The following is a 24,882-nucleotide window of genomic DNA, read 5'->3' as shown; positions in this document are numbered from 1 at the left end:
CTATTTTTGTATAGAAAGTAACTCAAGATGAAAGACAGGGACGACAACTGAAAAATGCCTACAGTTTTGTATGCTGCTTTGATGTTGGGTTCAGAAAACTGATTTTTTTCCCAAATCAGAATTCTCTTGATCTGAGCAATAGCGGTTATTAAGACAATTGGTTTCTGATGACAGTTTTAGAGTTGGTTTTAGATTGTGGATTTTTGAAAAAAATTAATAGTTTACATTAATTCCATAGTTGGAAGCAAGAAAGAAATGCCTGTGCTCCTTTAAAATGCATTATTTATATTATTTTTTGTAATTTCACTTTGAAATAAAAAATATGGAACCCAAGACAAATTAGTCATGAAAACAAGAAATTAAATGACCATGGATTAATAACTTGTCTAAATTATTTTAAAATTTCCAATTCTAGGCATCACTTTTATGCGTCTTAAATTCTGGCAAAGCATTGATTTTCTTCTTCAAATCATTGTAATACAGAAATGGAAGATATATACACTCTTTAGAACTGGAAATTTTAAAACAATGCTTATAATAATAAATACGAAAAGTGATGAATACAATCTAGACTTTAAGAGATGGTGGTGTTATAGCAAAAGATATGCCATATAAAGTCCCCAATAATAGTTACCCTTTATTTTACTTCTCTTTTGATATCACTGAGGAGATAGAAAATTCAGTGGCTATGGAGACCTGGATAGGTTAATAAGAAATTATTACTGAGGTCCTATCTTCTCTTCCCATGCTTGGCCTTATGACACTGGGTTAACTTCCTGAATAGCATGCACCTGCTTGCCTACATTTGTTTAAATAGTTAAAAGAGAGAAGCTTCTCATTTCTCTCTGCTGTGCTTCTTATTTACCAACAGAAATGCCTTCTTCCATTTTCCATGATCTCCTATCAGTATCCACACAAGTTTCATCATGCTTGATAGACAGTGGCAGCATCAGCATCAGTGCAGTGCCCATGACTAAAACTTCCTCTGGGTTTTTATGGTTAAATAAGCACAACCCTTTGCTTACAAAAGATGTGTTAGTTGGGCCTGCTACAATAAGGAACTGTTGTCTGAGTGACTTGTAAACAGCAGAGGTTGATTTTCCCCCTTTCTCAAGACAGAGGTGTGGAATCAGGGTCCTTTGCAACTGAGAAGGAAGTTAACCATTTTACTCATCCTACATTGATTAAAGGAACCTTTACGACTTTACTTTTTCATCTCCCACTATACAAAAATGTCTCAACATCTCCAAATTCAGTTGACAAATTCATCAAAATTAGTAATTCTGTACTCTGTTGCTTTTGGAATGTGGCAATTAATTTTACATGTAATATAATTGTTTTCACTGTCAAGCTGTTTTGCACATGTTAAAACAATGGTTTCACAAATACTGGAACAGGGTAACATTTCAATTAAGAAATAAATCTATATTCTACTGGCTTCCTTAATTTGAAATCAAATATAGATGTATATGCTTTTTTTCTCAAACTTTATATTGTGTGTAAATTATCTTGACCAAATTTAATGGCCAGGCATGATTAGGGGAAACATTTAATTGAAATATATAAAACTTATAGGGCCATAAAAATTGCTCATAGGTAGAATGACTACTGTTCAAACAGGAAGACTTGCTTTCAGATCCTTAGCAACCATGTAAAACCCAGCTGTAGAAAACAGCTGTATCCCCAGTCCTGTTGGGTGGAGGGTGGAGACAGGCATAGCCTTGGAATTCACCAGCCATATAGTCTATCCAAATCAATGAGTTCCATGTTGGTAAAATACTGTCTCAAAAAGTGAAGTAAAGAGAAATCAAATATATACAACTTGATCTCTCATTTACATGTAGACACAGATGTTAACACACTCATACATGCATGCATTTACTCAAAAATTCACACCACACACACACACACACACAAGGCAAAGGCTGCTTTTCACTTCTCTTGATAGTACCTGAGTTTTGTGAATATTTTACACTTTAGAAGCATCTCTGAGTTTCATCTTTGTGAATTACATTTTTTATCAATATAGTCCACCTCAATATATTTCATGGAGATAAAAGGACACTAGAGATGAAATAAGTTACTGAACTCTTCAAGTAAAAGTCCTATGCTGAGAGAAATTTGACTGTTTGCAAACGCAAGGATATTACTCAATTTGACTGGACAGATATCCTAGAATATAATAACCTTTCATTAAGTAACATTGAGATTTTTCATCTTAAATGTTTTCCTAAGAATTGTTTCTGAAACATTTTGCATTTTTATTTTCAATATTTTAAAACACTTCCTTTACTGACTCTCCTAGTCTGGGATGGAGGTCTTCTACCTGCATTTTGAACATGCCTTTCTTCTCAGCCCTGAATTTTGATACCTGTTCATTTTCATTGTATCTTTGTGCATATATAAATTCTGGTAACTCTTAATGAGAGGATGTATTCTTCACTACCTGGCATTGTACCCTGTACATATTAGACAATCAGTAAATGCTTGTTGACTAGTAACACTTCCAGAAACATCAACATAAATGCTATAGACTTGAGACTAAACTTTTACTAAGAAAAATAATAAAGTAAATAAAGCAACTAGCTCTAATGTAAAAATAAGTTTAAATTCCCTAAGGCACTCCCCCAACACTAATTTTTAGCAGAAATATGTGAAGAATGATATATTTCCATATTCCTCACCATGTGAAAACTTAATATACATTATTAGCAAAGAATAAACTTTAAATGATCTACTATTAAATTACCCCCTCCCACTGACAGAATTCCGTAGAGAGCAACTCTTCTAGAAACTCTCAAAACAGGGATCATAAAATAAAAACACTCTTTCTGCAATTAGTGTTTTCTTCACTGAGGTCAATTAAAGGGAAGATGCATGCCTGTATGTAGTTATTCTGCCTTAGCAAGTGAGTTTTCACACTCTCCTGAGGAAGGGTTTAAAACTATTCAAAATCTGAATGTCCATAGAATAGAAAATATACTTAACTAGTCAGATCAATCCTGGCTCTATACTAATCAGAGGAGCTTCCTCCTGCAATAGATGGGAACATTACCAAGACACAAAGACAAAATAATCAGAGAGTGAGAGACCTTGGAACACTCAGTCTTAAAGAGTAGGTGTTCATGTAATCTCTACCCTTGGGATTCAAGAAACACTTTGGAAAAGAAGGCAGAAAATGTTTATGAGCCAGAGGGTCTGGAGAACACCAAAGAAACAAGGCTCTCTAAACAAAACAGGATAGATAGAAACACATTTAAATCACAGAGACAGAGGCAGCATGCCCAGGGCCTGTATGGAACTACACCAGATGCCATGCTAGAAACAAATGGACACATGCTTCCATCCCTAGTGCATGTGGCCTAACTGTGGATTTTCACTTCTCCCCTAAACACAATCCCTCTGTCTCACCACCATTTGTGTAGCAAACCACCTGCTGCACTCTCCTCCCCTTGTCCCCATATCCAACTTAGCACACACATCCCTACTCATTCTGTTATCATAGCCTCAAACTCTACCATGAATTCCCTAGGAACCTACCAACCAAGTCTGCCAGAGAAGCAAGAAGGCCAGTGAAGCAGGTAAGCGAGCCTCAGATCTTCATATTCCTACCTCTTCTCCAAACCCAGTCTCCTGATCTCATTACCAACTCTGTAATATACCACCTGTTGCAACATCTCATCATCCCCTGTTCTCAATACCCGAGGACTAAGTAGAACACCCTACCCTCTTCCCTTCTGTAGAACACTTTAGGCCTTCCACCTCACTAACTTATACTGAATCCTAAATGTCAGTTCCAAATACCTAGAAAAACATTTTTTTTTTTTTACTAAGAATCTCCAAGCACAAAATATCCAGTAATTCATGGACATTGTGAGGAGAAAAAAAATCTAAGGATAATAGGAATAGAGGAAACAAGAAACCTAGGACAAAGGCACAGAAAATAGTTTCAACAAAATCATAAAAGAAAACTTTCCTAACCCAAAAATGACTATGAGTATCAAGATACAAGAAGTATACAGAACACCACATAGATGGAACCAGAAAATTGCTCAAACTGGATGGTTGCATGTAAGTAGATCCATATGTATTACCCTGCAAAAAACTCAAAATGAATGTAAGACTTCAACACAAAACTATATACACTAAACCTGATATAAGAGAAATTTGGAAATAGCCTTGCACTCATTTGCACAGAAAGACTTTCTTAACAAAGGCATGAAGATCAACAATATGGCTAATTGGGAAACTCATGAAACTAAGCAGCTTCTACATGGGATAAGACACAGTCATTTGAACAAAATGGAAGCCTACAGAATGGGAAGAGGTTTTTTTTGTTGTTGTTGTTTGTTTTTTTCAATTACACACATCCTATAGAAGGGCTGATCTAAGCCACATAAAGAAGTCAAAAAATATATATATTAAATAACCCAATTAAAAATAGGACCGATCTAAACATAGAACTGACAAAAGAGGAAATTCAGATGCCTGGCTGAGGAACACTTAAAGAAATGTTCAACATCCTTAGTCACCAGAGAAATGTAAATCAAAACTACTTTGAGGTTTCATCTTATACCTGTCAGAATCTCTAAGATCATTATTTAAAATAAATGACATATTATGCTGGCAACGATGTGTAGTAAGGGGACCACTCAAACATTGCTGGTGGAATTCCAAACATCCATTCAGAAAATCAGTGTAGTAGTACCTCAGGAAGATGGGAATCGATCTACCTTAAGATAAAGTGATACCACTCTTGGGCATATATCCAAAGGATAGTGATTCTTACCACAAAGACATCTGATCAATCATATTCATTCATTGCTGCTCTATTCATAATAGCCAAGAATTAAAACAACCTAGATGTCCCTCAATAGATAAGTAGATGTGGTACATTTACACAACAAACTCACCCATTAAAAAAAAATAAAAGTCTGAAATTCACAGTAAATGGCTAGAACTAGAAAAAAGATCTTTGTAAGTAAGGTATCCCAGACCCAGAAATTCAAATATGATTTGTATTTGCTAATATGAATACTTTAGCTGTTAACTCAATTTTAAAATAGCTAGAACATGGAGGTTTGGTTTAAAGTAAAGGGCTAAAAAGGACAGATAAATCTCTACAGGAAAAGTAATAGAATAGCTAGTTATTGATGGACGGTGATGGCATGCAATGGGAGGTTCAAGTGTGGAATGGGAGGGCAGAGGGGGTAAGGTGGGAAATATGGGGAAAGACACCTAAAATTAAGGGCAATTTGAGGAGTATTATGAAACCTAATAAAGTAGAAGCTTCCTAAAATATGTACCTATATGAAGGCAATATAAAATAAATTATCCAATAATGGGGAGACAGAGCCCCAGCTGGGAACATCTGGTCATAAAAGGAAGTTTCCAGTACCAGGAATGATTCTATAAGTTGCTCTTCACAAAAAAATGTTCAAATTCTTTTGCTGAAGATAACAATTATTTAACTAATTGACCATTGACAAGTCAAGCTAGTGCCTTCATTGAGCATTAATTCCTACATGCTAGTGTCTTCAGTACAGGAGGCATTGTGTACATTACTTAAGGAGTAATGTGAACAACAGCCCAGCTACAAACCCTTTGATGTACACTGGTGTCCTCCCTTCCAGAAATGCTACAACAATGGTGGCACCAAGCTTGTGGAAGTGACTATTTTATTTGATAAGTCTTAACTCTTCAAGATGGAACTCATATCCAGCACTGCTATGGTGATTAAGAATCTGAGACTAAACAGCCTAGGGACCTAGGGTAAAACCAAATACTAATGTTCTATTAAAATAATATAGCAACACTCATAGATCAGAGTTGTGCTCAGCCATCATCAGAACAGCTTCCTCCTACAGCAAATGAGAATGCAGAGATGCACAGCCAGACAAAATGCAGAGAATGAGAGACCTTGGAACACTAATCACTAAATGGGATGCTTCCATCAAATTCCTCCCCTCGGGGATCAAGGAACCATTTGGAAGAGGAGACAGGATAGTTTAGGCAGAAGAGATGGGGGACACAAAGGGAACAAGGGTCTCTAAACACAACAGAATAAACACACTCTCACACTCAAGAGACTGAGACAGCTTGCTCAGGTTCTATGTGTCTGCACCAGATGCATCCTAAAGCTGAAAGAAGTGTACACATGCCCCCCCCCATCCTTAATCCAGAAACTGTTTTCAATTGATAACCATTTTCAAACAAAAATTTAGTTTTATCCAAGGGAGTCTCACTGTGGAAATAAATGGTAAGTTGAATGTTCAACAATAGAAGGTCAAGACAAAATGAACCCAATGGTATCTTTGGAGGTTCTTTGTCATCTAATGTCATGTCCTGTTGGGGCTTAATTATTCACTTACATTTTTATTTTTACATTATTTTGTTTTTATACTGTTTTATTTAATTTATATATAATTTATATATATATATACACATATGTATATATATATATATATATATATATATATATATATATATACTGTTTTCTAAGTTTAGCCTACAGTTCTTTTAAGTATATATTATAGCTTCCATTTAGGGTTTTTACGGGATTCCCTAGTGTGCCAGTGACTGGATCTCAGAATCAATATTTGTTTCTTATGTCTACTTATGTCTTCTTTTTCTTTATTTGTTTCTGATGGGTTGGTTTTTGTTTTAACTTTACTCTGTTTTTTTTATTTTATTACCCATTAGCAGCCTGTTAGTTTTCTAATGAGAGTGAGAAAGGGGGTGGATTCAGATGGGGCAAGGAAGTGGGCAAGGACTGGGAGGAACAGAGGGAGGGAAACCAGAACCATGATATATTATGTAAGAAAAATCCATTTCCAATAAAAGAAAAATATCAAAATAAAAAAGTAAATATAATACTATAATGGAGCCAAAATGGCTTAATAAAACCCTGAAATATAAATTATAAAAATTAAAATTAGAATCTAATTGACATTTAAGAGAAAAATAGCACTTCTGTCGTGCATGTTAATTGAAAAGCATACTCTTCTTTTTTGAGATTATAAAGGTACAAGTCAAAAATTCTTTGATTTATATCTTTCAGGTAAATTAAAAAGTAAATGGTGAAATAACATATTATAGCTTGTTAACTGAATAATTTGCTGCTACCCACACTGAATTTGTGTTTAATCAAGATTCACAATTTCAAAACACCAAAAGAAATACAAGATTTATATAAAATTAAGAACAAGCAAATCAATCTCATCTTTTAAATCTTCCTGAATGATTACTATGTCATAAACAAAGCTGTGGCTGAGAAATTGGTAGAGGCATAGCAAACCAGCTGCCTGAGGATCATGACCCACCCTGCCTTTCCTCACTATGCGTGTCCTCTATGTTCTTTAAATGCCTGAACTTGTTTCTTTAGTAAAGATGTCTGAGAAAAGGCATTCATTCTTCAGAGCAGTTAATATCCTGGGAGACTTATTTGTGAAACTGAACCGAATCAAAAACTAACACCATCTGGAAATCCCAGAGCAGCCATACTGTTTGGTAGGCATAAAAAATGTGAAGAGAAAGAAATAAGAACCCTGGCTTTATAGAATGTTTACACTCAATAGACTACAAAAGGTAATCAAATAGTTTAAATAAATGAAATATCAGATAAGATATAAAGGAAAAATACACAAAGTGTAGTTTAATCACAGAAAAGCACACCCATATTAATCACCACAGAGAAAGCAGTTGGTCTTGAACTTTGTAGGATTTAAAATTTCCCATATGGAGTAAGTTAGAAAAAGACCTCTCTAAGTGGAAATCTTACTTCTAAGTAAGATAGAGGTAGGATTGACTTATTTATAGAAGTCCATGGCTTGCATCTTCTGTGATCATCGTGATGATGATTTGTGGGTACACATGGTAATAAAGGTCCATGCCATTGAACTCACCTCTGGGTGAAAAGCACAGTGACATGATGGGATAACATCATGAGAATTGCATTTCAAGTGAGGAAGGCTTGGAAGAAGTAAGGATGGTTGACTTGGGAGGGTGAAGCTGTGGGAAGCCAGGCTCCCTACAAATGTCGCTGTGAAGATAGATAGTGGCAGTCAGAGATAGACCAGTCTAGATAGACATGAAGGTTGACACAAAGAACAATCTATAAAGATTTACTTGAGCATCAAAATCAAAATGGAAGACGTGTTGGTATGAGCAGTAGGAATTCTTGATGGTATCTCTTAAAGGATGCATATAAATATTCAGTCAAGTGTCTGGAGGACAAGTATAATTCATAACTTATGTATTCAACATGATTACAATGAAGAAGAGAGGAGTCAGAGTTCAGATACATCATTTAAGCTGTTAAGTGGACAAAAGATACTGTCTGCAACACACCCCCACACCCCCACACACACAATGATTATTAATGAAAAAAACCAAGATCATTAATCTGTCAGACAGTAAGAACAGGTATATTGGAGGGTAGGGTACCACTGAGAAGACACAATGATGGCAAAATTGTGGAGCAGGAAATTGGATGCAGTTACTTAACAGATGAGAGCTTGGGCAGTGGAGTGATCATGCACAGAAATTCTTTCCGCCTCCATCTGAGCAAGCAAGCTAGAAGAAATGTGGCATCACAGTTAGAGGAGACCTCCTGGTTAATGAGTTATCAGAGTCCTAATGAGTTGGAGAAGAAATGTACTTTGAACCATCAGAAAGATTCCATTCCATCACTGCAGACTGTAGACACAAGATTGTCTAAAAGCAAAAGTTCAATATTCAGTGAAATAGCAAATTGTTTAAGCAATCAAACGGTGATTGTGGTATTTCAGTGCAAATGGTTTCAGGAAGGAAATGTGGGAATGAAGCTGGGTTAACTCAGGAAACATGCCTGTGAAAGTACTCGAAGGCTCCCAAACCTGACTTCTAGGAATGGTGGTTTCAGTTCTTTTTGAGACTCAGGCACCACACAGAAATCTGAAGTAATAGAGAAAAAGTGGTAGTTTTGCAGAGATGGAGGCTAAAAAAGGAGGATCTCAATAAAAGACAGAAACTGTTAACTGTCATTCCTCCATTTTTCTTATGAACGTGATATTAATTAGCAATTCACTTGCTTTGTGTAAATGTAAAGGAGATGTACAACCCTACCCAAGTCTTAGGCTAGACCAATTCATAGACTGTGAGGAAAGACAGAGACTTTTCTATTCATTTCAGGCTGCAAGGTTCTGATCTTCATTATCCATTATCAAGAACTGATAAGAGAGGGATAAGGTTATGGAGGTGAGCATAAACAAAACCCATTCTACACATTTTTGAATTGTCAAAAATGAATGAAATGGTGCAGTCATTGCAATTGAAAAGTTATATAACTAGGGATCACACACTCTCACACATATCATCAAAATGTTATTCACAGGCACACATTGATCAGAAGTCACAGAGCATTGCATACAAAAAAACATTCCAAAATTGAGGGGTCTGGAGAAACCCATGAACCAAAGCAGAATGGAGTACTATCCCTGCATCAGAATTGATAGTGAGTTAGCTTTACTTGATCCATAGCCATCAGGTGTTTCAAGAGGAAAGTGATTATTTGGCCAGGTTAGCATATGTAGTCAGGAGATTTGACAAATTAGGGAAGTTAGCAGTGGGAACTCTCACAGACAGATGTCTATGGAAACAATCGTAATAATTAGGCCATGTTCATCCACATTATACTATGAGTTGTAATTCTTAGCCTGGGAATTTCTGAACACAGAAATGTTTTCTACATTAATCTGAAGCCATAGTAAATGTGATGTTTTCAACTTCCATGAAATAAAATAATCAAGCTGTTTTGCCACATGGATGATTTTTATTATATGGATAAAAGGGAGGGATTTGTTCAGTATCCCTTTAACATGTCTGGGAATTCTATAGAATTGTGATATATTTGTTTTATTCAAATTTATTTTCCAACATTCATTTTAGTATCTAATAATTGGATCGTACATAGGAAAGCAATGCATGTCTATTACCCTCTTTATCACCGAGCTCTCAAGATTCTTTACTATCTCCCAAGAGTCCCACTCACAGGGGCATGCACCTTGTATAATTTCCTCTCTAAGAAGAAGCTTGGCAGTGACTGTGGTGGCACTTCATGTGTATGATTAAGCTACAGGATATGTAAAATGACCAGGGGATTGTCCAGTTGTAGTAAAGGTTCTTAACAAGTTGTCTCTTAACCAACACAGGTAAATCTAGGGAAGCCTGTACTATTCTTTAAAAGGCCTTTGTTGGGTGGGGATAATCAATAAGAAATGTGCTGGTGGCCTAAGTTTAGATCCCCATAGTCTATACAGCCCAATTCAGTGACAGATGCTTTTGTAATCTATGTATTCCTTTTTGAGGATAGTAGGCATACATAGAAATCTCAGAAGGACCGAGGTCAGACAGCCTCATAAACAGGAAGGTTTCTTCCTCAAACAAGGAGAAAGCCAAATACTGAAACTTGAAGTTATCTCTGGGCCTTGATATGTGTGCATGGGCATGTACACAGCTATATTTATGCAGACAGACATGCACACACACTCAAATGCACCACATTACATATGCATAAACCATAATACTTACACTTAAAAAAAAACCTGATGTCTCTGAAAGAGAAAAATCAGCTTTCTGGAACTTGTCTGTTCTCTTTTATGTGTCTATTGATACAATGTTCCAAAATTGTATGAATATAATTTGTAATTTGGCATAAGTTTTGACAGAGATCCTAAGCCTCAGATGAGATCCCAAATCTTGTTGGTATCCTTAATGACAACCTTGAGGAATATGGGGATGTATCTAACCAATATACACTGTGAAATAATAACAATGTGCCACAATTATTTGGGGTGATTTAGTACTAGCCAGAGAAAAGCTTCAAAAATCCATCCCCAGTCACAATAGATCTTCATAACTTTTGGCATGTCGACTCATCGAGGAGCAATCTATTTGTGTCATGAACACAGATCATGATCCCTTTTGTGAGTCTGGGCATGGAAAAGTTAGGTCAGTGTTAGTCTCAGTATAAGATATTGGATCAGACCAATGCTAAGGCAGCTAGTGTTTTGTTTTAGATCCCTAGCCATGGTGTGAACAGAGAGAAACATGCAATGCACGAGGATTTGACTTGCAAACCATTTCATTCATGAGCTTCAGGGTTCATTTAGAGAGCAATCACACAGTAGTTGTACAGCCCCATCTCCATCTGAACAGTGTATGGTTGACAGATGGCCTTTTCTCTAGGAAGCCAAGTAGCATGTGATTCTGCCAACCTGGAAAGGGAAATCCACGAACGGAGGCCTTCCACAATAACCTCACACTTTCCATGTCCATAAAATGAGCAAGAACTATCCCATGATAACAGAATGGAGAACTCTCTAAAGGTTTCTTTACATTTAATTACTATAGGCTAAGTGAGGCTTACTGTACGTCTTATAATCATGCTGTGAAGGACAGGTACCTCTTATTCTGTGTACAAAGACACTAAGTAGGTCAGTGGAAGTGATCCCAATAAGTCCATCAAAAGGCCACAGCTGTATCCTTTGTAGGAGAAAACATTCTTGGGAGTTCTATAGGCTTTCCCACACATTGTTAGTTTTGGTTAACTCACTCCCTAATAATAAATGATAGGTAGAGAGATAATATAGATATAGATGATAGATAGATAGATAGATAGATAGACAGATAGATGTGAAGATAATGATTTGGGAGGGGATGTGTTCAGAGGGAGGCTGGGAGAAGTTGGAGGAGAGAAATGGGAGTCTGTATAATCAAAATGCATTTTGTATGGCTATGAAATTCTCAGAACAATTAAGGTTTTTTAAACTGTTAGGGTAGGAGGAAATGATGAGTGTGGATAAACACATAAAAACTATAAATCGAGACAGGGATCAGTCGATACTGTGAAGGCTTAAGCACCCATGTTTTCTGAAGCTCACTATCTTATTTTCTCTCAAAGCCTAGCTGGGAAAGCCTAAGAAGACTTGGTATTAACTAGTCACTGCTGGTAACTTAACTTCTACTGAAAGAAGAAGGGAAACAGGGCTATGAGGCACCTACAATCCTGCTTCATGGAAGAGTCTTCCAGACAATCTGCAGGACACAGAGAAAAATGACTGACACACTGCCAATACAGGTAGACAGTTTAGTTTCCTGCTTTGCTGAGGAGTCTGACAGACACACTATGGCCTATAGGCTGACGATAGAACATTACAGAAGAACTTCAGGTGACTGATCAGGTTTGAGATGCCTCTGTCATTTCTAGGGTTTATATATTGTCCTTCTGTGGTCTTTGAGGGAGTTGAAGACAGTAATGATTATAGTTTCCTTTAGTCAGGATTTAAAAAAAAGTTACATATAGGACATTAGACTCACAAAAATACGATAAATGATAAAATATTTTCTTTAAATCTTACTAAATGTTTATGGACTAAATATTGTTAACTGTGATTCTTATTTGATAACTGTTGTGTGATGTATTTTGCTATGCTAAGGTTAAAACCTTTCTTTTTATTTTAGACAGAAAAGAGGAGATGACTAGAGATATTGTTCTGTAAATATCTTTCTCTATTTAATTTAATTTAATTTATTATTTTACATATCGATCCCAGTTCCCTCTCCTTCCCTCCCTCCCTCACTTTACCCTCTCTGCCCTCTCACATGCGCTCTGTCCACCCTCCCATCCCCCCACCCCAATTCCACATGTAGGGCAATGCCATCCAGGTGGGGTCATGTAGATCTGACAGGTCATTTGAAGTAGGGACTAGGGCTTCTCTCCTGTCTTTAGGTTAAGGTAGTTATCCCTCAAAGGGGGATATGTTCTCAAGGTTCTTTTGTGCACCAGGGATACATCCTGGTTCCACTGTCTAAGGTCCCTTAGACTGCTCAGTCCTTCTGGCTGAGACCCATATTTAGGGGGGTTTGAGTAAGTCCCCATGTTGGATTCCCAGCTATCAGTCTGGAGGCCCGTTAGCTCCTCCTTGTTCAGGTAAGCTGTCTCTAAGTGTTTCTGCAACCTGATTTTGTCCTCTCCATCTGCATCTGGGTTGTAGTTCAACTCAGTGTTTAGGTAGGGTGCTTGCTTTTGTTTCCAACAGGTATTAGATGAGGGCTCCATGTATAAGTAAGTTGTTGATCTCACTATCCGGGAAGGGCATTTATGGTAGCCTTTCCACGGATGTTCAAATTGTTAGTTGGCGGCAATCTTGTAGGTCTCTAGATTTTCTTTGGGTTCAATTTTCTCTTCAAACCAATATTGGCTCCCTCTTTTATGTTCTCTCTCTCTCTCTGTCTGTCTCTGTCTGTCTCTGTCTCTCTCTCTCTCTCTCTCTCTCTCCTGTCTTCTATTCCTACCCTGACTCAACCTTCCTAGTGGCACATGTTTTCCTCTTCTCCCCTTCTCTTTCTGCTACTTCTCTCTCCATTCACTGCCCCCTCCCATTTTCCCTGTGCTCTGGGGGCCTTGTCCATTCCCCCTTCTGTGAGGAACTTTTTATGAATCTCTTAGAATACACCTTATATCCTAGTTTCTCTGGCGGTGTGAATTATAGGCTGATGATCCTTTGCTCTATGTCTAAAATCCATATAAGAGTGAGTACATACTATGTTCCTCCTTTTGTGACTGGGTTACCTCATTCAGGATGGTTTCTTCAAGTGCCATCCACTTGCCTGCGAAATTCAAGATATCATTATTTTTTTCTGCAGAGTAGTATTCCATTGTGTAGATGTGCCACTTCTTCAATTGAGGGGTATCTAGGTTGCTTCCAGGTTGTTGCTATTACAAATAGTGCTGCTATGAATATAGTTGAACAGATGTCTTTGTTGAATGGATCTGGATGTGGAGAGATGGCTCAGCCATTAAAGGCTAGGCTCACAACCAAATATGTTTCTCTTATTGGTTAATGAATAAAGCACTGTTGCCCAATAGGAAAGGAAGATAGGAGGGACTAGGAGACAAGGAGTAAAAGGAAGTCGTAAGGAGGAGTCAACATGGAGAGATTGGAGAGAGCAGAACCGCCAGCCACCTCTCTCTGGTAAGATAAGACCACGTTGAAGTACTTAGATCAATAGAAATGTGTTAATAATTAAGACAGAGCTAGCCGATAAGAAACAAGTAACTGGCCAACAGAATTATATCTAATGCAGCATGTCTGTGTGTTATTTGGGGCTGCCGCCGCGGTGTTCTTGGCCGGCAGGAAAAACTCAGGTTTCTTCCCAGCACCTATATGGCAACTTATCAGTACCTGTAACTCTCAAGCCTGGTAATCCAATGTCATCTTCTGACCTCTATGGCACTGGGCATGCACAGACTATGCACACATGCCTGCAGGCAAAATATCTTATACACATAAACAAAGATCGAATGAATGAAAGTATTTATACTTGTCATGCTTACTCTGTAGGTTTTTAATAAGCATATGTTGTAGAATAGATTAACTGAAATGATTACTATGAATGACTTAACATAGTTAGGTTTTCATGGTGAAAACATTAACTCTAGTTTGGAGATATAGCTCATTGGTGAAGAGAACATGCTCCTCTTACTGAGAATCCAGATTCAGTTCCTAGAATCCACAAGGTTGCTCACAGTCATCTTCATATCCATTTCTAGGAAATCAAGAGCTCTCTTCTGGCCCCTACAGCAATGTACCAGGTGGCATACATACATGCAAAGAAAAAACTGATATACTCACATAAAATAAAACCAAATAAATCTTTAATATAGAAAAAAACTAGTATGATCTACTCTCTGTTGTGTGTAAGAATATACCATCATTGACTTAGTCACCATTAGTGCACAGTGAATCTCTTGAAACTTAAACTAGTATCTTTTGGTAATACTCTCCCAACTGCATCCCCTGGTAACATTCATTATAATCTGCTTTAATGAGGTCAGTTATGATGATGCACGCCACATGTAAATGAGACCGTATGACAGTTGTCTTTCTGTACTTGTTGTGCTCCATTTAAGATATCATCGTCCAGATTGCCCCTCCACTTTGCAGAAAAAAAAGTTATTTAATGAAAAAAAGAAGATTCTTCTGTGTGTATAGACACTATTTTCCTTACCCATTATCAGCTGTCAAACTTATGGTGATCCCTATCTTGACTATTATGAATAATTATACAATAAAGGAGTTCATAAAGTGATTTTTGCATGTATATCCTATGGTGAAAATGCCAGATCCCACTGCAGTAGCTTTTCAAGTTTTTGAGGAACTCACATTTTATTTTCCATAACACCTGCACTGCTTAACATCACTACTAGCTGTGTACAAAATGTTCCCTTTCTCTACATTCTTGACAGAACTTTTTATCTTTCATGATTTTATATTAGCCTTATATGTTCCATGTTGGAGAGCGCTTGAATATATCTTCTCTTCCCTTCCGTATTTGTTTTGAACACCTGTGATTTGAGGCCTACTAATGACATTTAGTATTTTATTCAACTTATATATTTTTAGCAATTTATTTTATCTAGTACGCCATTAGCACTGACAGGTCAAGTCATCATAAAGCTGTGAGTGCCATTTAGATTTTTGTACAGTAGATGTTATCTCAATGGTTTTTTTTTTTTAAGTTTTATTTTGTTACTTTTCTCTAGACTCTGTGAGCAATCTCTTGACCAAGGCCAGGCAGTGTTTCTCTCCTTGTATTTAAGGAGGAATGGGTTCTATGAAAGGACGATGACTGAGGTAAAGCTGCATAACTACTTCGTTGGTTGAGTAACTCCCAAGAAGCAACTCTTATGGCCTGTGGTTCTTTCTAGGGAACTCTTAGCTTTTTGGTTCCTGACAAAAATAACCCCCACAGAGAGACCAAAACAAAACCCTCAACCATCTAAACATTTGTAGTTTCATGATTGCCAGTTATAGTGTCTAATGATAAAATTTTAGAGTCATGACTACGGTAGAAGAATCTGTTCAAATGGCCAATGTATATTTGAATGTGATAGGACAACTTTTAAAAACCAAATCTTACTCTTCCCCTTGGTGTGATGTGCGCGTGTTCAAATTTCTTTCCTTTTCTTAATTCTGAAAAGCTATTTTTGCTAAAGTCCACTTCCTTTTTCTTCTATCCACAGGGAAGTCATAATCCTCTCTTTAAATAGCAGCTGGTTACCATGGAAATCATTCTAATGCCCCTGAATCAATATTGTGATTTTGCTGACATTTCAGGTGAAAAAGAAAAAGACAGGCTAAGATGTATAAAAGTCACATTTTCTTCTTTTGTAATGTTGACAGCAAGGAGTCGTAAAGAAAACACGAGCTCTACAATAAACTCCAGTGAGCTTCTTATTATAAAGAACTGAGGATTCATAAAAGACCAATCTTTATATTTAAATAATTTTAGATTTGAGTACAGACATATGTGCACATGCTCTTTGATTCAAAGGAGTTCCTCCCATCTCTGAACTGAGCCCTGATTTAACCCTGTTTGTATTATTCTAATGACTCATTAGAAGACAGTTTTGTACATATGGCTCTGCAATTGTCTCTTTCCAATGAACTCTAAAGAGAAAGGTAAATTTACATAGCAAATGCTGTCCTGCCTATTACTGGATTCAAATCACCATCCAGCCTATGTAAGACCCTTATTCACACACAGCTAAGGGCTTTCTAGTGCATTCTGAGAGTTCCTTTCTGAAGAGAAATGTTGAGTTTGGGCCTGGTGGTGCATAAGTTGCAGAGTCCATCAAATAATTTTTACGTCTATCTAACTTAAGCCCTCACCACAGAAACTGAATCACTTTCTCATGTCCTCCTTCATAAAATCAAAAACAATTATTAAAAGGCTAATGTCTGTTTAATAATTATTCCGAAGGAACCCTTCATGCATAGTCAGTGATAGTGCCTGAAATAGAATAATGGCTTCAATACAATACAAGTAGATGAAGATTTTTTTCCTTTTAAGGTGATTGACAGACATTCATGTGTTGCTTCTAAGAGCAGGTGATCATACTGTTCCACTAGTTTCATGCTCTATACAATACTTTCTCCTCCTCTTAGCAGGGCTCTTCTGAGGCATGTGCCATACACTCTTTCTAGTAGTTGGCTGCATGGCATGGCCTTGTGGCACAGATCTTACAATCTTTGCAACAAATAACAATGTTTAAAGCTTACAAAGTTTCCATTGCCCAGCTCTCATTAATAAAGAAACTAGAGAAAGGAGAGAAGTCCTAGTCCCTACTTCAAATGACCTGACAGATCAACATGACCACACCTGGATGGCATTGCCCTACATGTGGAATTGGGGTGGGGGATGGGAGGGGAGGGTGGTCAGGGTGCATGTGAGGGGGCAGAGAGGGTAAAAGTGACAGAGGGAGTGGGAACTGGGATCGACATGTAAAATAATAAATTAAAAAATAAAGAAACTAAACATCTGTTGTGTCTAAATGCATAAATGTGTTGTATATAAGGTTCAGGACACACTTGTAACTGTAAATCATGATAAAAGGGATCCAAATTCTAATAGATACTAAGAAGGTATGGAGAAATAATGTCTTCTCAGAATGTAAACAGACACGCTTGCATGCACGTGCACATGCACGTGCGCACGCGCACGCACGCGCGCGCGCGCACACACACACACACACACACACACACACACACAGAAAGCTGCATTAAAAATTACCAACAAGATAGATAAACAAATCCTCATGTCTTGAAGATTTCTGTCTGTAAAAGTGTAAAAAACAATAATAATTTAAAAAATGAAATTGAATGCCATGGAAATGAATCACAGAAAAGCAGTGTAAATACAGGACTGGGAAGGCAGTGAGCACCCTGTCTCATTGTTCCTAGCTCTCAAAAGCATGGTATGTTTTTGCTTATGTATACACACGCACACACACACACACACACACACACACACTCAGATGTCTAGTGTGTGGACAAAAGATATTAAAGAGGAAAACTGTCTTTTTGAATGTGAAAGATTCGTTCCATTTCCAGGTATTTATCTACATTGTTTAACAATTCTGAGATAATATCTTCAGAGCAAGGATTAAGAAGATGTAAGAAGAGTGAAGGGAGAGGTGGCATGTCAGCCACGGGCATCTTATCTCTCATTCTGCATGTGAATTTCTGGGCAAAGAGTCAGGAAACACTGGAAATTTCAGGTGGCAAAGAATTATCAGGTGAGAAAACGATGGCATGGCTTGCTTTCATTATAAACAGGACTGAGAAGCGGTAGTGTTGGGTTCAGGGAAAGACTATGTGGCTAGGCAGAAATCTGTTGCCTGCCACTGGCAGGATTGCAGACATTGAAGCATGCCTCATAGCTGACACACATAAACAATGACTTGGAGCAAGGGACACAATGCTGTGTTCTTCAAAATTAAAGTCCTGAAAATTTAAGCTCCATGTGATGGTTTTTGGGAGGTGATGTCTTTGGGAGGTAAGAAGGACCCAAAGTCAGAACTTTTGCTGACAAGAATATTTAACATTCTTACCATCAGTCCCATCCCATACAAGGCAAGACTATCAGAAGAGAAGACTCCAAACCCTTGAAGGGAGCTCTGTTCTGAGAACATATTGGTTCCTGCTTTGCAGCAGAGGTGGAGAGATGACTTTCCACCCTTCATAAACAAGCCAGCCAAAGACAATTTGATATAGCAGGCTAAACTGGGACAGCTATGAACGCTCTAGTACAACTCTGCTTCAACCAAGGGGTTTCTTGGAAAAGCTCAAGTAAGCTGTGGGCTTCCTTACTCCAGAAGTTAAAGGATTTGTGAGATATTAGGCTAATGTGACCAGATTTCTATCCATATACCCTCAGTAGTGTTTGATTTGTGTATCTCATAGCTGAGAGGAAATTAAAAAAGAAAAATTACAAAGGAAGAAATAAGACTTATGAAGCAGAAACTGAAATACTTAGCTGATACAGACACACAATGATGTAAAAATGGATATTTCTAAAAGATCACACATTTCCTACATTAAAATCTCCCCTATGAAATGTTCCAATGATCATCCAATATGTCTTTTAACTATGTAAATAGCAAATTACATAGTAAGAAAGTATAAACAGTAGAAATACTTCTAGGCAAAAATAATTTCGGATGATTCAAAGCCTTAAAAGGGCTGTAATGCTCACACACTGCCTTGCCCGTTTTTGTTCTGTTTTTGTACTTGGGGCACCACACATGCTATTGCAAACCCTCTGCTACTGAACTGCAATACCTGGACTATCTGGCTTTTCTGTTTGAACATACTAAGTATGATTGGGTGTTATTTGACAGTACACCGTAATGCCTTCTACCCTTCATGTTTCTTTCCTGAGAACCAAGAGGAGGAAACAGGTTCCCAGAAGTTGCAGCCCTTAGAGATGCCTGGGAAGTAGCCACGGTGAGCTTACCTTCTGCCCTCTCCAAAGTTCTCCCGCTTTTACTGGCTGCAGTGCTGTTGACTGTCTCGGATGAGGTGCTAAGCTTGGTGCTGGGATCTCGCTTGGGCTTGGGTGGTGGTTGTCTCCGGGATCCACAGCTGCTGTCATCCTCGGTACCCCCAACAGAGTGCAGGGACTGAGATCTCACAGTGAATCCACTGGAACAGGGATGCGGGAGTCTGTCCTGAGGAGCAGGCATCGTCATGAACCCCATGCGGAAGTGCTTGCCCGCGTAGCTGGTGTCCTGGCCTCTCCCTACTTCTCCCCCTATGCTGTAAGAGAAAGCAGAAACCACCTGTGAGGAGAAAAGCAGCCAAGATATACTTGAAGACAGAGGTACCACCAGCATGTCCTTGAGAGGTGAAAATCCTCACTGGTGAAGAAGTATACCATTTTGCAAGGGGTTGACATGCAGACCAGTCTTAAATATCATGAAAGCAGTCTATACTCTAAGTCAAAATATGAAAATAAAACCAAAACAACTTGATTAGAATCACAAAATTTATCATGTGTCTACGGGCACATTTACCTCCAGATAAACTTACTATCTTAAGGGAGAAAATCCTGTACAACAGACTTTACTTTCAACCACTCACTCAATTTTTTTTTTTTTAGAACTTGGTGGCGAAACTTGTCTCATGACTTGAAAAGTAGACAAAAAAAATGAGATAACTATATTCCTTAGACTAGCACCTATTGAGTGACTGGACACCATTCTATTCATCAAAACTATCCCTAGCAGCGTTGATGGTATAATGGTGAGCATAGCTGCCTTCCAAAATATCCCTGATTCCCTGCTTAACATGTTGAGGAAAAAGTGGCATAAACAAGTGCAGCAAGGGTTCTATTAATAAGCAGTAGGAAGAGAGAATGAAAAAGGCAAAGGTTAGGGAGGAGGAGTAGGGGCAGCCGGAAAGGAGAACAGGAAAGACAGGGTATTAGAGGACGACAGAGTGGAAGAAGGGAAAAGACTATGAATGAAACTCAGAGAGAGAGAGAGAGAGAGAGTGAGAGAGAGAGAGAGAGAGAGAGAAGAGAGGAAGCAGGTGTGGGAGGAAAGAGAGGGAAGGAGGGAGAAAGGAAAAGCTAAGAAGGGAGGCGGGAAGACAATTATATGGAGGAAGTCAGAGGGGAACAAGGACAATGGAAGAGGAGGAGATGACATACATTTCAAATTGGTGAGTGAACTGTCTGTCTTTTTATTTTCTAGAAACAGTCCGCATCCCTTGATGATAAATATGTGGAGCCAATAAGAAGCAAGCCCCACCTCATATTGTAGGAGAGTTTAACAAGGTGTTAAAAGACCTGATCCTGAGATGACTCTACCTCTAAAGTACTGAGGATATAAAACACTTTCCAAATTTGACATTTTTCCAGTGTCACTGGGGAAAATAGGAAGATTGAGAAAGATGTAGTTTGAAGTTCAGTTAACCACAGGAGAAACACTGCTTGGGGTTGCTTTCTGTACTGTACATAATGACAACTCTTCATGAAGAAAACATCATGAATATGTATGTGAACTTTTAGGAAAAAAGATTTTCTTAGAGTTTCCTTTGTCCATCAAGCTCGTTCACTGAAAGGAAAAGCTAAAAGAAAAATCATGTGTAAAATATTTGCATTTTCCTGAAATATGTGAATTGTGAAAAGAAATTTAGAGCATATGAATTTTGTAAGCTTGTTGAGTCTTTCTAGTATATAGATTTATTTGGAAATATTAAACTAGATTTCAGTTTAATTTCCATAAATGATGCAATTCAAAGTAAGATTTGAAGTTTGTTTATTGAGTCTTTCATACCATTATGATATTCATCATAACTTTATAATTCTCAGGCTGGTGAATGTATCTCTGTAGAAGAGTATGGCTTTTACATAGATGAGGCCCTAGGCTCACTTTCAAACAGCAATAAATAAGTAAACAAATTAATCAATTAATAAAGTAATACATTTTGAAAATCAAATTCAAATAGGAACAATTGTGGGAAATAAATGTTTTCCATTTTCTTTTTTTCATTTATTATTATTTTTTCCTATTTTATATATCAATCCCAGTTCCCTCTCTCTCCCTTACTCCCCTGTCCCCTGACTCCCCCTTCCATCCCATTCACTCCCCAGCCCCTCCTTGGGGAGTGGGTGAGGCTTCCTGGAGGGATCATCAAAATCTGTCAAGTCATTTGGAGTAGGGCCTAGGCATACCCTTCTGTCTCTAGGGTAAGGGAGTATCCCTCCATGGGAAATGTGCACCAAATCCTTTTGTGCACCAGGGAGACATCCTGGTTCTACTGTCAGAGGTCCCATAGACTACCCAGGCCTTCTAATAGAAACCCGTATTGAGATGTTTTCCATTATCAACTAAGGCAGTGGTTGTCAACCTTCTTAATGCTGTGACCCTTTATTTAATACAGTTCCTCATATTGTGGTAACTCTCCACTGCATAACTATAATTTTGCTTCTGTTATGATTCATAATATAAATATCTGATGTGCCACCCCTATGAAAGTATCTTTTTATGCCAAGGCCTCACCATCCACAACTAGAGGACTGCTGAACTTGGGACTTGAGAGGATTACATGTATATTGTGGGGAATGCCAAAAGACACAACAAGATCCTTCTAGTTTGATTCGAGCACTTACAAAAATAATTTGTAGCTTCAACACAACTCTTATTTCTATTTCCACCATTTCTTGTTTAATATTTTGTGTTCATGTACAGACACTGAGTATGCATGTTAGTAACATGGATGGCAGTGTTAAAACAGGGCAGTGGACATGCAAGACGCAGGTGGCCTCAACCTGACAGCTAAGTGGATTTTCTTACAGAGACAGGAAGCATCCTATTTAATGTCCCTATGCATTTTAATTTCTGTGTTTGCTTCAAGACCATCAATCGAGACACAAATGAGAAGCTTACACAGAGTGTTTTTCGGAAAATCTATTAAGAATTTCTGGGAAAATGGGCTTAGTGGTGGGGAGAGGAGTCTTGAGCATATGTGAAGATTTCACTCTGGGATGATAAGTCTTTGATGCTCCCCACAGAATATATTTTATTCCATATAACTTTGCCTTAAATTATTTTCTTCTCTTTTTCACTTCTGTTGTATCGCTGCAGAAAAGCTGCTTTAAAGATTTATTTAGACAGCTGCCTCTTTGCCAGGAACACACTCACCTAGGGAGATCTATGCATGTGTTAATGCACACAGACATTTATGAGACAGTTACTAGAAATAATTGTATCAGCAATTTATCTGTTACCTTTGACCTAAATAGAGCCTGCACCTTTTCCCAGATAATTAGCCCTGCTTCTTTGTGTCAGGATTTTCTGTTTATCAGCACAAAACAATTTTGTGTAATGCTGGATTTGCTCATAAATATCCTGTTATGCACAGTAACACTTCTTCCAAGTGAAATACAATGAGTACTTCAAACAATAGCAGGTATAAAGATGCAAGTTTAGTACCACCTGGCAGTGCATACATAATAAAAACATGTGACTTAGAGTGAGTTACATGTGCACAGGCCTTTGTTCAAGTCAAGGTTAAGGACAAGTAATAAGGATAATGCCACAGCTAATAGTAAGAGATTTAGAAGGGTGTTGAGACCAAAGCACACTGAAGATCATAGAATGAAGCATATAACTAGTTCTGGAATCTGCTGAATATCTGTTTTGTTTTTGGAGGACTTTTATTTATGTATGTATGTATGTATGTATGTATGTATGTATGTATTTATTTTTACATGCCAAATGCAAGATATTCCATCCTAAAGGCAACAGTATAATCACATCTGTTACATATCTGTCAATATGATCTTTGAGTTTATGCCTTTAGAACTTTATCTATTTTGTTCTTTTATTTTTTTATTAATTTTGCATCCCAAGCAAAGTTCCTCCTACTTCTCCTCCTCCCCCTTCTTCCACCTTCCCCCAACCCTCTCCCCATCCACTCCTCAAAAAGGGTAAGGTCTACCATGGGAGTCAACAAAGCCTTGCACATTCAGTTGAGGCATCGCCACCTGCCCTGTCTACCCTGCCTCATCAAAACTGAGCAAGGCAGCCCACTATATGGAATGGGCCTCAAAGAGCCAGGTCATGCACTAGGGATAGATCCTAGTCTGTTTTTAAGACCCCTGTCAGTGGGAAAATCTATTTATTTCTAATGTTATTACTACAGAACCCTTAAGGGGAAGTATCCATCACTGAGAATAACTGTTATAAAGAGTCAGAAGAAATAAATGCAAGACAAAATGCAGTGGACTTATCAGGCAGATCTATTTACGTCATCATGGAAGTAGCAATGGTTCATTATCTGTGGCTCTAGCTCACTTTCTTTCTTCATTGTACAATCAGTCCCTATTGGGTCATGATGTTCTTCTGAAATAGAAAGAGTGCCCATGATTAAAGCACAGTGACCCCCTAAGACTGTAGTTCACTTTTAGTGTGTAAGCTTTCATTTATGTTCTTCTAATTATAAGGGATATATTCAGTCACAGGAAGATGTGGCAAGTGATATTGCAGTGTGTGGGTATGTATGCCCCTCTTATAAGTAAAGGATTAAATGCCTCATGTAATAGCTACAGTAGTATGTGGCTGAGATCTTACTTGATGAGAAAACATACAATGATGGGTGAAATTAGTTGAGGAAATAAGCAATTTGTGTTCCCAATTTGCTGAGAATTAGCTGTGTTTGCCAAAACACATATATGTTGGAAATGCAACTCTCAATTCAACTGTGTTGGGAAGTAGATCCCATTAGTAGGCATTTTATCCAAAAGGCTCCATTTGCATGAAAGAATTTGTGCTGATTATAAAAGGGCCCATTTTACGGTTTAATATCCTATGTTCCTAATATGTCCATTTATCCTGTGATACCTTAGACCAAGTTATAATGAAACCTGAAAGCCTTCACTATATGCATACCTTTGATCTTGGACTTCTCAACCTTTACAGCAGTGAGCAAGTCAGTGAGAGTTCAAGCATTAGTGGGAGACTCTGTCTCAAAATAACATGAAAGAAGAAAGAAAGGAATGAAGGAAGAAAGAAAGAAAGAAAGAAAGAAGGAAAGAAAGGAGAGAGGGAGAGGGAGGGAGGTGGAGGGAGGGAGGAAGAGGAAAAGAGAGAAGGAGAGGGGGGGCAGAGTGATAGAAGAGATATTGACATATGGCCTCTACAAACGTAGGCACAGATGAGATCACATGCAAACATACCACGGAAATGAATAAAGCAGGAAACATCCTCTCAGTCGACAAGACCACTGTCCTTGAGCATCAAAAACAGAGAGGACTGCTTTTCCAACCAAACAGAGTAAAATGTATTTGAAACGTGGGTAGCAGATAGCATTGGGTGTTTCTTGGAGCTTTGGTTGTGAATCTTTTCCTTTGAAAGCTAAGCTATCTCTCCAGCCCTTTGGAGTAGCTCTTGATACCCCTGTCTCACTTGTGACTTTGAGATGTCATATGCAGCAAACTTGGCTTATGGAGGTTTCAGTCACAAGAAGTTCTACGTTTTCATGAGACTAA

The 24,882-nt window shown here is 37.9% G+C and overlaps 1 protein-coding gene across 3 annotated transcripts in view; it reads right to left on the bottom strand.

Annotated features, from left to right (window-relative positions):
* The window catches only part of Nyap2 (neuronal tyrosine-phosphorylated phosphoinositide-3-kinase adaptor 2), a 227,562-nt gene that overhangs the window by 106,782 nt on the left and 95,898 nt on the right, over nt 1–24,882 (bottom strand). For all 3 annotated transcript variants that reach the window (XM_051190565.1, XM_051190567.1, XM_051190566.1), the window contains exon 4: nt 19,342–19,643. In XM_051190565.1, coding sequence (XP_051046522.1) covers nt 19,342–19,643 — 302 coding nt within the window. The remainder of the gene's footprint in view (nt 1–19,341; nt 19,644–24,882) is intronic.

This window comes from Phodopus roborovskii, unplaced genomic scaffold, assembly GCF_943737965.1.
Source record: "Phodopus roborovskii unplaced genomic scaffold, PHOROB, whole genome shotgun sequence".
NCBI classification, from domain to species: domain Eukaryota; kingdom Metazoa; phylum Chordata; class Mammalia; order Rodentia; family Cricetidae; genus Phodopus; species Phodopus roborovskii.
The sequence above is the reverse complement of the archived record's forward strand: the minus strand, read 5'-3'. Positions and strand labels throughout refer to the sequence as shown.